Source organism: Pleuronectes platessa, chromosome 10 (assembly GCF_947347685.1).
Source record: "Pleuronectes platessa chromosome 10, fPlePla1.1, whole genome shotgun sequence".
Lineage (NCBI taxonomy): Eukaryota > Metazoa > Chordata > Actinopteri > Pleuronectiformes > Pleuronectidae > Pleuronectes > Pleuronectes platessa.
In genome coordinates, this window is record NC_070635.1 from 26463085 (window position 1) to 26475283 (window position 12199).

At 40.6% G+C, this 12199-nt stretch overlaps 1 protein-coding gene across 3 annotated transcripts in view; it reads left to right on the forward strand.

The window, feature by feature from the left end:
- The window catches only part of LOC128448952 (intermembrane lipid transfer protein VPS13B), a 325941-nt gene that overhangs the window by 213014 nt on the left and 100728 nt on the right, over window positions 1–12199 (forward strand). For all 3 annotated transcript variants that reach the window (XM_053431840.1, XM_053431841.1, XM_053431839.1), the window contains exons 33-34: window positions 9038–9164; window positions 10650–10793. In XM_053431840.1, the coding sequence (XP_053287815.1) occupies window positions 9038–9164; window positions 10650–10793 (271 nt within the window). The remainder of the gene's footprint in view (window positions 1–9037; window positions 9165–10649; window positions 10794–12199) is intronic.

Consider the following 12199-nt stretch of genomic DNA (forward strand, 5'->3'; position numbering starts at 1 on the left):
AAAGATCTACCACCCTGATATCTTCCAAAAAGAATGCTAAGGAGGATCATATATCATTTTTGTAATTTTGGTTAAAGGCTCAATACAAAAGCATAAATATACACAAGGAAGGGCAGTTATGCAACTTTATCTATTCAATGCAGTATGTACATCAATATCAATTCAATATGTTCTGCAGAGGAGGTGCTACTGCAGGACAATGTTTTTATGTAGGCTTTTCCTTGAATATGGCCACAAATATGGCATTTCTTTGTATAAAAGTAGTCCTGTGTACTCAAATAAATACTAGTACAAAACAGTTTTTTTTTAATCAAAAGAATGGATTCGGTCAACAGAAAAGCTAGAGTGCTTTTATTTTGAAGCACATACAGAAAGCATTGCAACAATTTGTTTTTGAGACATAAATTCAACAAATAAACATAAAAAAACTGCTGCTTGAATTTTAACCAAAAAAATGTAGGTCTCATATCACACCAATCCTTGCATCTGTCTGTGCAATATAAAAGGTTCAGGTTCAATACATTCACTGTACATATTCTCTCACATAATATATTTCTTTACGCTGTATATATTAGTTTAACTCCATTCATATTTTTTATATATTTCTATATTTATTTTTTTTTTCTAGTTATTTCTGCTGATGTCCTTTTGCTACTTTAATATTACAAATTTCCCAATTGCGGGACTAATAAAGGACTTCTTATTCTTATCCCTTAACTGGTTGCCAGTTAAATTCAGGATCGCTTTTAAGAATCATTCAATAACTTTCAAAGCTAAATGTGGGCTGGTCCCTAGTTACATTACACTCTTGGTCGCAAGTTTTGATCGGCTAGCCTGTCTTTAATAGCTGTCCTTAGGTCAAGGCTGGTCACTCCGTCAGGGCCCGAGGGTTCAGTTAAAAAAAGTCATATAGGTAATGATGTCTGATCTACTGAGCGGGCCACATGGCTAGAGATTTCTTCCAGTTAATGAGAGAGTTTTTTCTCTTCACAGTTGCCAAAGTGCTTGCTCATTGTGGGAACGGTTGGGTTCCTCTATAATATTTATTATAGTAAAATAAATAGTATGGTCTCAATTAATTTATGATTTGGCGCTTAAAATTGAGGTGAATATGTCCCTGATATCCACTCACCTTTTTTATTTTTTTATTTTGTGAAGCACTTTATAACCTTGTTTAGATAAGTGCTATTCAAATAGAGTTGTTAATATTAGGGATGCACCGATTTATCGGGCGAACATCGGTAGCGGCCGATATTCGCCTCGTTTACTGATATCGGCTTATCGGTAATAAACTTGACTTTCACCGATATCATTGGCCGATGTTCATATTTGTTGTAAAACCGCTGGGCACGTGCCGCAGCTGGGGGAGCAGTCGCTCCGTCGCCCTCCTCTCCGCGGCCAGAGGCTCAGTGTGCGGCACCGGGAGGTCCTAATCCGGTTGCGCCTAACGGCGTCGCTGGTGCGGGGGCTTTCTTTCTCTTGGACCGCGGGGCGGTGTCCATCGCCGGCGCGGAAGGAGGGGACCGGGTACGGCGGTCGGCGGCGGCGACTCTGGACGCGTGTCGGGCCCTTCTCGCGGATCACCTCAGCTAGGGTGACCATACGTCCGTATTTCCCGGGACATGTCCGTATTTCACGTCCTGTCCCGGGTTATTTTTAGAAAGTGAGAGAGAGGAAATGTCCTGGTTTTTAAAATTACCTTCTTTGGACCATTACATTTACATGCACTAGGGCACTGCCCACGGCGCTGCGTGCGACGTAGCCTAATCCCCGCCCCTATGCTGTCAGCCCTATTAATCAGAACGTAGACAACGTGACTGTCAGTCATACGCAAGCAACATGCCGAAGCGCAAGTGCTCGTTTACCGACGAATTACTAAAGAGTTTCCCGGCTTTCAGACCGGGTCGAGACAAATGGGAAGCCTTGTGCACAGTGTGCAAAGCAGGCACATATGTCTCGGTGTCCAATGGAGGTGCAAGAGATCTGAAAATCCACCTGGACACGGAGAAGCACAGAACAGCTGTCCGAGGCGAGGGTAGTGCTAGCTCGATCACACAGTACTTTCTCAGACCAGGGAACGAGGATGCAGTGAATGCAGCGGAGGCTGCATGGTCATTTCACACAGTGAAACACCAGTGAAACAGTTACAGATCCATGGACTGCACTAGTGCATTGCTCAAAAAGACCCTCCCCGATTCAGACACTGCTAAAAAGTTTAGTTGTGCCCGAACTAAGACCGAGGCTATTGTTGATAGTGTACTGGCACCGCATTCTGTAGAAGTGGCGCACGAAGCACTAAAAGACATCCCTTATTGTGGTGTAAGTACTGATGGGAGCAATCATGGTGCGGTGAAAATCTTCCCCATCATTATTCAGTATTTTGATTGGAAGGCGGGTGGTGTTCAGAGTAAACTAATTGAAGTGCAAGATACACCCAACGAGACTGCAACGACCATCGCCAATTACTTAATACAAACATTGACGAAAAACAATTTGGCCTCCAAATGCGTCGCATTTACCGGCGACAATTGCAACACCAATTTTGGTGGAACTCGGCGTGACGAAGGGGGAAATAATGTGTTTGCACATTTGAAGAGGCTGCTACAAAACAAAACATTGATTGGCGTGGGATGCCCAACAACTGTGTCCATCACGGGGCAGATAGGCTTAATGTGGACATTGAAAATATCATTTTCAAAATCTACCAGTACTTCCACATATACACTGTGCGCACAGAGTCCCTCAAAGAGTACTGCGATTTTGTGGATGTGGAATACAGGAGGATGCTGTCACACAGCAAGACCAGGTGGCTCTCTCTATTCCCAGGATTAGAGAGGATGCTGCAGATGTTCCCTGCTCTAAAAGCATTCTTTTTATCCCAAGAAAAGCCACCTGTGATGATCAAGGTTTTTTTTTAAAACCCTTTTAGTGAGGTGTATTTGTGGCACATGCACTCCCTCATGTCCATCTTCCACTGCCACATTCAGGAGATGGAAAGGGAGGACAACTCCATCATGGAAATCAAGAAAATATTGAGCAGCATCCACAACGTTGTTATTGAACGGAAGACCAATAATTTCATGTCCCTGAAAGTCAAGGGACTGCTTGCCGCACACCGCAGAGAAGGACTTGGAGAGGGATGTGATAAGTTCATGGCGGATGTGCTAGGCATGTATAGCTCATGCTTGGAGTACCTGGAGAAATGGATGGCGCCCATGGAAGAATTCACACCTTTCATGTGGATGGACATGAGCGAGGCACCTAAGTGGGATGATGTGGAGGCCTGCATCAAGTACCTTGAGGAGAAAGGGGTGGCAATTGACGATGTGAAATGCTTTGACCAAGTGTCCAATTTAAAGAAATTTGTGGAAAGCTGCAGTGAGGATGAAGCATTCATGGGCCTGCAGGTGCACCAGAGGTGGGTCAAGTACTTCGAGAAGGCCAAAAGCATCGGATGCTACTCGGAGCTGCTGAGGATGGCACAGTTTGTCTTCGCACTTTCTCCACATAATGCAAATGTGGAGAGAGTGTTTTCATGGATGCAGAGCCAGTGGACAAAGGAGAGGAACCAGCTCTCAGTTCCATCTTTGAAAGGGATCCTATTTGTGCAATACAATCTCAAAGATATGTCATGCAAGGACTTTCACACGTACATGTTGGGCCACAAGACACTGCTGAAGAAGATCAGCTCTACAGCAAAATACAAATGGGCAAAGAAGGACGAGGAAGAAAAACCAGACGAAGAGGAGGACAAAACAGATGAAGAGGGAGACGAGGATTAAGCAGGGAAGTTAAGATGGTGTGTTGATATTTATTATTTTTTTTTGTATATTTTAAGTTATTTTTTCGAGTATACAAGAGGGTTTTTTTTGTATTATGCTCATTTGTTAATTTATTTTCTCCAATAGGCTACCTGATTGTAAATTAGCTCATTTGTTATTTATTTTAATTATTTTCAATGATTGTAAATCAGCTCATTGGTTAATTCCCCCCCCCCCCCAATAGCCCTACAAAACAGACTTTATTTTGTTCATAACTGAGGCTAAGTGAGTGTTATTTCGAGTTCAGAGTTATTGATAGTGAAGTGAAGGATGTTAAGATGCGACATTATTTCTTTCATTGTGCTGTTCATTCATTACAGGAATTGTTGACTCAAGCATTTTGAATAAAATTATCATTTGTTATTGGAGTTATTGTTATTGACTTTTACTGAAAAGCATTTTAATAAACCAACTGTAAATATCTTGTTCTATCTATATAATATAATATACCGGTATAATTGAATAATAATAAAATACTATTAAAGCAGCAGCATCCTCCACATGACCGCCCACCCCCCAGCCACCCCCCCCGACAAGGTGTCCTGGTTTTCCCAAATGAAAATATGGTCACCCTACCTCAGCTACGGCGACCGCTGGGGGAACCCTCCGGCTGGCGCCTAGCAGCTGACTGAGAACTGGTGCGGACCAGGGGAATCCGACTGTTTAATTAAAAAAAGCATCGCGAAGGGCCACGGTGGGTGTTGACGCGATTGGATTTCTGCCCGACACTAAAAACAGGTCAAACTGAGGAGGGCTTGTTAAGTTATCTTGACTCACGCAGTGTAACTTGGCGTAAAAAGTATGAGCGTAGCGTCTGTTTAAGTACTTTATTCTCATGTGCATCGGCTCTATTCATCCGTCTCATGCACAGGTAACAAGGGAATTGAGAACATACGTCATACACACAGAAGCCGTAACACCTCTAATAAACGGGCAATACTGCTACCGTAAAAGAATGAGAAGGGCGTTCTCTATAATGATACTTTAACAGGGCTGTTTTAGACAGGGTAAAAAGGTGCTGTTTTAAATAATCCTTGTGGTATTTTGACCAAAATATGTTACAGTCATTTCATTAAGATCCCAAGGAACCATTTCAACTTGCGGAAAAATGGTCATTATAAGTCTCTGTTAAATAAAGTTTAGTTAAATCAAAGATTGTTTCATAAATCTGATTCAATTTGTGTCATTAAAAGATAAGAGTGATGAAGGACTGAACATTTTTTAAATAGTGCTTTTTAAATAATGATTTAATTATTTTTCTGGCACAAAAGGGTGAATGAATAACAACAAAAAGAAAATAAACAAATATCGGTATCGGCTATCGGCCAGATTGTTATTTTAAATATCGGTATCGGCCAAGAATTTCCATATCGGTGCATCCCTAGTTAATATTGTTATTATTTCCACCCATTATCCATTCCATCATTATGTACTCCGTTTATCCTTTGAGTATCACAGGCAACTGTAGCCAAACCCAGCTAACATTGGGCGAGAAGCGGGGTACACCCACGAAAGGACTCCATACCATCACATGGCCAACATACTGAGAAAAACAACCGTCTAATTCACATCTTCAGACTTAGTTGACAATTAATACCTGCATGTCTTGATTAGGAGTAAAGAAGAAGATGTTTGTCAGCTGGGAGTAACAAACCAAGAGCTTTCTTGTTGTGAGGTCACAGTGCAAACCACTGCACCACCATGCCACCCGAAATGGAGGTTTATGACCTTGAATCTCATTTCTTATTGTAAATCATTACACCCTTTGTCAGGTGCTGTTAGTGGGATCTGTTGTGAATTTCTCATGATTCATCTCATCAGTCTTAATGTGAGAGCAGCATGTTGTTATTGAGTTAGCTCCCAACATGGAGCCATCATGTACAGTGGTAATTACAAACCCTGTCATTTTTTTTATAGATTCGGGAGCTAAAACATGCATGAGTGTAACAGCCTGTTTGGCCCCACAACCTTTTTTTTTCACTCGTGTTTTAAGAGGGAACAGGCCCAAAACTCACAGAATCACAGGCAACGAGTCCAGATTTGTTCCCTGTCAACTAAAAATAAGCCTTCTGGAAGAATTCAGTACAGAATCAACACAGGCCTGATTGAGACTGAGAGCTCACAGGTCATCACAGCTTAGTGAGGCTGACTGTGATACTCACACCTTTCAAACAAACATAGACACACCCAGGTACACTGTAATACACATGCACACAAACCCTAATTCATTTTCATCATGAAAACTATTTTCTTTCCTCCTTTCAACACTTATATACATACTCCTGTATGCACAAAAATGTGTTCATGCACGTACACAAACACACATACTCACTTAATATTTGGAGCTCTGCCAGGAATACACAGACTGCTGTTGGTGAAACTAATGCTGAGCCCTCTTCTCTCAGGCTGCAATAAGACCCTTTATTGTTACAACCACTCAGCATTTATTTAAAGGAGACCCCCATTCTTAGAGTTTCTTCTTCCTGGTTTGGGGTCTAGCTACTGTTTGCTTTTAACAGCATTGGACATCTCTTGTCTAAACAATGTCCACAAACATTCAAAAATGTCAGCCAACTGTTCATTGTCTTAAAAGATGCATGGTAAGAGTGAGTATGCATTAAAGCCAATCATGTTTGGTTGAGTGAATGGAACAGAGCTTTTAGACTGGTTTATGTGTTCCACACATTATTGCTTTGTGCTGCTGATAATAGCGATGACTAATAACTCCTTAAATCAAATTGTTTATTTCTCATTTTAGATTTTGCTTTCAGCCAAAATAAGTCAGAGTAAGAAAGTAAGTAGAGCTGTAGTGCTTTACCATTAGTCTGTGCTTATTTCGGTCTACCCAATAGTTTGACCAACTTAATTAAAAAACTCATTGTTATGCTCTTCTTGACCTGTTAAAAGGCCCTTTTAATTAGCAGACTTGGACCAATGTTAGCGTTCTACTCTCTTACTATACTGGGTCTGACAAGGCTGACCATCTTATTTGACCAAAGGGCTACTAAGGCTTGAACCACATTAGTTATTTCTTGCAGTCATCATGTCTGTGTCAATGAATAGACGGCCAAAGCCAGATTGTCTGAAAGGGCAATGAGGTGAGATTCTGGGCTCATATGTTGGGCTCTAGAAGATGCTTACTACCTTTACAGAAGGCCAAACTTTTTTAAGTATGTATGGATTTGTACTCAGAATTTGATATCAGATAACCTAAAAGGTAATTAAGCATTTACTTTTCTCCTCAAAGGATCTAACACGACTGCTTTCACAGTGACTTTTTATAACTACATCTATTAATCAGATGTTTTCACCTGAGGATTGCATCAAATTTTGTCTGTTGAAATGTCCACTGAACTCTTATCCGAACCCAACATTTATCTTTTATTTTTAGGGTTTCCTCTCATTTGTTCACATTTTTATATCCAAATATGTTAAATTTTGTGTTTGGTCGTGCTGGGAAAGTCAAAGTTGCTGCTGTTATTAAGGTTTGTGAATTTCCCTCCACACTCAGTTTTAGCTTCCAAACAAATCATTCAAGGTGGCTGTGGTTGCCTCTCTCCATGCTGTTGTAGGAACAGCAATGGAGTCCTTGTTGGAAAACTGGCTTTTCTGTACTACTGTGTGCGGCATGGTATACCCCAGCCACAGTCACCATCAAATCTAGTCATTACTTGGCATGTGATTTAGAAAGTTCTACGCACCACTTCCAAAGTTTGCACCTTTCCCTCATTCTCTACATCGATATCTCCATCCCACCCACCTCTGTCCAGCTTTAGAATTGAGGCAGTTTTTAGGGGGGGTCATTTGCAGTGGCCTCAGTTGGCTTCCTGAGGTTTTGGGAGGAAATTCCAGCACCATGGATCCACTGACAGGATCTGTCCTTGTCACAGTGTGCAGTTGCCGGCAAGGAAAGACCCTGTGTCAGGGAGCTGTGAACTCTCCCGTCTCCCCTCCTGTCAGCCTCCCAGTGCTTGCGTCTCTCATTTTGTCCATTCCACTGATATCTCCAGATACTGTCCAAACTGTTTAGTTTTACATGTAAGAGAAAAAAAATGTCCATCTGTTTTGTCCACACCCGTTCGAAGGTGCACGCATTCTTAGGCACACTGAATCCAGTCAGAGGACCCAATGTTATTTGTAAACCGAGACTTGCACCTCATAGCTTTGCTGGTGAATGATAGCACCTGTCCACTGTAACGGGACACTCGTTGTTTCAATCCCTGTCTGAGGGGAGATTAGCCAACACCAATTGGCCTCACAGATCATTTAACCTCTGAATTAGGCCTCTCTCTAGCTCTTAATGTAAAGAAATATGTCAGAAAAGAATCCCTTAAGGGCACTGGTAATGCACATTTGTGTAGCAGAAGTGAATATGATATTGGATCTGCTTAAGTACTGTACTCTAGGCCACCTAGAAACAGGGCTTTTTATAATCCCGGCCAACTATAAATATTGGAAGCCGTACCCTTGATTGTTTTAGTAGCAGCAGATGTGCCACCTTATAAAGCCCACTTGTGTATTTGTTTTACTGCTAACAAATGTTCCCACAAATATGACCTGATTGTGGGAATGAACATTAGTGAAATTGAGAGAGTTGATGTGAGAAGTTCTCAGTTTGATCTTGTGTATACAATTTAGGGGTGTTCCCAATTGAAACTTGTCAAATAATGTCTCACTCTACCTTTAAAACCATATTCAAGCATGCAAGTAAGATGTGTTAGACCAGAACTTTAAAAAGGACCAGAAATATTTCACAGGTCAGTTTTGCAAAATCAATTTTGAAGTCTTGTATTTTGAGTTCAGCTTGTCATCCCACTGGTTTTATTTTGAAAAGCCACATCATGTTGGAAATGTCTGCCTGACAGCTAAAGGCATAACAATAGCTCAGTTGTGAGCATTTTGTGGTTTTGACTGTATTGTATTGACTTGTAGATCTTAGACAGCTTGGACAGTTTTCCAAAGATTTTATGACTGGTAACCATAACAGGTTATTAGTAAATAATGTATGGTCCCTTATGGTTACTGTTTATTGTTGTGTAATGTTCGAATTACTTCAACACCAAGTGATGAATATTTTAACAATATAATGTATCCATCGAGTTGCTGTAAGATAAATTATAATTAAGCCGTTGTTTGTTATTATATTATTTTCTCCATATGTTGAAGAGTATGTTGAATGAGAACAGTTTTTAATCTGGTTTTTTATCTATGGACAGTATTCGGAGGCACCAGGAGCGCCGGGCCATCTTGACGCCAATCCTGACTGACTTTTCTGTTCGAGTGACAGCAGCTCCAGCAATCATCTTCAGCAAGAGTCTCTCTCCAGACAGCGGAACGACAGAGGTCAGTTTTGACAGAGCTTTTTATGATTTCAGCAATTCAGCGTTCTCTTAAAAGTGTTAAAAGTAATTTTAGAATAGAATTTATCTGTACTGTGGCAAAATAAACAATAGAGGGTCAGCAGAGAAAATACTTATTTTCCCCCCTCTGCTTTGTAGAGGTTGGTTCACTACTTTCACTGAAATCTTGTGCCCTTTGACCATGACCTGTTACAGTAATGATTACAACCATTACTCTCACAATCCATTGATTAAATTAAAATAGACATAGATTATGTCAGATGTCAGAAGTATTTACGTTTTTTTTCAGAAAAAACAGTAACATACTCATTAGGAATCCCTCAGCCAGTCTGCCATGTAATGGAGGCTTTTGACCCACAGAGTTCAAACCTTTCTGCTTATACAGCTGATGTTTTCTGGCACAGCTGCCTAAGACTTCCTGTCTTTTTGATGCTTTGTCCGACCACGCTAACGTGCCCCTTGACAATGCATAACAGCTAATCCATAGTTTATACTGACACACACAAAAGCACACAAGCAGTTTTGTCTCATGACTTCAGAGGACATTACAGTGACATATTAATGTTATGGGGACATGCTTTCTGTCCCAATAAGACCACATCGATACCCATTATGTGACGTAGGTCCCGACAAAATCAGTATTTCCTACATTGCACAATCACACACACGTGTTCATGTTCTTCTGTCTACGTGAAGACACTGGCTTTAAAAATGAAATGCCTAATCCTTGACTTTAGCCTCAGCCTAATCTAAACATTAAAAAAACTTGTCCTTACAAACACAGCCATACAAGACATGAGGCACCAGCCAGTAACTATACACAGTGACAACACAAACAAAACAGGACTTAATATTGTAGATGAATTACTTTTTCTGTCATACTAATTTTTAGCTAAATGTAGATGATATATGATATCTTCATAAAATGAATTTATATATAACAAATTATGTTAATACTATGACCACTCAATATGTTTCCGTAATCTAAATGAAAGAAAATGGTAATTGTATTATTAATGTTGCAGAGGACTTACAATAAAATATTGTAAGTCCATTTATGCTTTAAAACAGGAGGTCTGAATAAACAATGTTTATACAGCAGTTGCCAATACCATTGTGTGTAGTTACTGTAGATGTGGCTTGAGTGTGGTTCAACCCAAAGTGTTAGTGAGTGATATCCTGTTGGATGTAGCCTCCAGGCAGAAGTTTAAACTGCTGGCTGTGGGTGTGTGTTGGGGGGGAAGAGGGACAGAGTTGAAGGAGGGAACAAATTAGCTAAATGTAACAAGATAGAGGGGAGTTAAAAGTAAATAGACTAAGACAAAGTAAAAAGCTTAAAAAAAAAGAAGAAGAAGCAGTGCTTGAGATCATAAACAATCCTGATGTGATACTGAATGGTTTTTCTTGCTTCCTCCACCCACCTCCCTCTTCTTCACCTCTCCCTGCACTGTCTCCTTCATCTGTTTAGGAGGTGGTTGTGTGCGGTCACTCTCTGGAGGTGAATGTCACCAGCAGTCTGGATTTTTACCTGAGCGTCAACCAGCTGCAGCTCTTAAAGCAGCTTGTCAGAGACAACACGTTGGGGATAGACACTCCTGAGAAAAGTGCTGAGGTAAATACTGCAACCAACAAATGAGTACCAACACATATGGGCACATGTATGATGACATTCATTTTCTAAAGCCACAAACATGAGGATGTACATTTAAACTGGAATAACTTTACTTGGACACAGAGTCTCTTTTTTCTTTGCATTTAAGTATTTATACAAAAAACTATATTCATTCATCACACCTTGGCCCAAGACCACCTTTCTCTCACTGAATGGCTTGTTCATTTTTTTGCTAAAAAATCCATCGTGACCATTTTCATTATACAGTGCCCTAAACTATCGCCCCTGACTATTTGGGGTGAATCTAATACATTTAAATATTTACTCACTCGGAGCAAGGCAGTTCTCTAATGTGGCCTTAGTTTACTGTGTTGTGCTCAGCTGCAGCTTTCAGGGCCCTTCCTAATGTTTACAGGACAGGGAGCACCCAGGCGCCATTTACCCTGTCTGACCGCTTAATAAAGCTCGCTAATGGAACACAATATAAAAATATTTACTAGCTGTGTTGAGAATGCGAGCCATAGAAGAGTAAAGGGCATTGAGGAGAGAAGAGGAGGGGGATGCAATGCAATTTAAAGAGTTGACAGTGATTTTATTGTTATCTCCACTTGGGATTCTTTCTGGAAGAATGTGTGTACGACCGCATAGTCACTGCATCCGTTGACTCAGATCCCGCAAAGCATTGGTAAGAGAATAGCGGCAGGTGGGCCAAAACTGGCCCTCCAACTCAAAGTATACTCAGTCTGCACAATGAAGGTTTTTCTTTCCTAGTTTGCATTACCAAACAATTGAATTTGCACCTCAAACACAAATACAGGAGATACTAGTCATAGTAATAACATGCCATATGCACTTTTAAAAAGCTGTTCTTCTAATCAGAAAAGGTAATTATGATGCAATCCTTAAACAATCTCAAATCTAGTCATATACTCAAAAATTAAAATAAAACATAAAACATTAGAGCATATAGGCCTCCAACCTCATGAAGGACTCTACTAGTTTGACGATTTCTTTTATTCATTAATTTCTTTTTTTATTTATATAGTCGCTCTTAAGGAGGGGCCTGCTGTGCATCTGTTCTTGATTTTAGTGATCTGTGAGCCCTCAGCCCTGCTTGTAATGATTCATGGCTTGATTCTGTAGAGGGGCAGCTAACGGCTGCAGAGGGTTCATCCAGGTTTAAGGCAGGACAAGAAAATGCATCAGTTATTCTGGGAGGTCCGATGGCAACAGTTTAAAAAAAGGTCATTTTGATTTGATTTAGTTTTTTCTTAAGGCAGTGTAAACTGAACATTTTCAGAAACAAATTCAGACATTTGTCGTTTCAGATGGAGGAGCTGGGGTTTAAGGGTGTTGCTCAAGGGCATCGTGATAGTAGCTGCTACGTGTTAAGTCCTTTTCCCTCA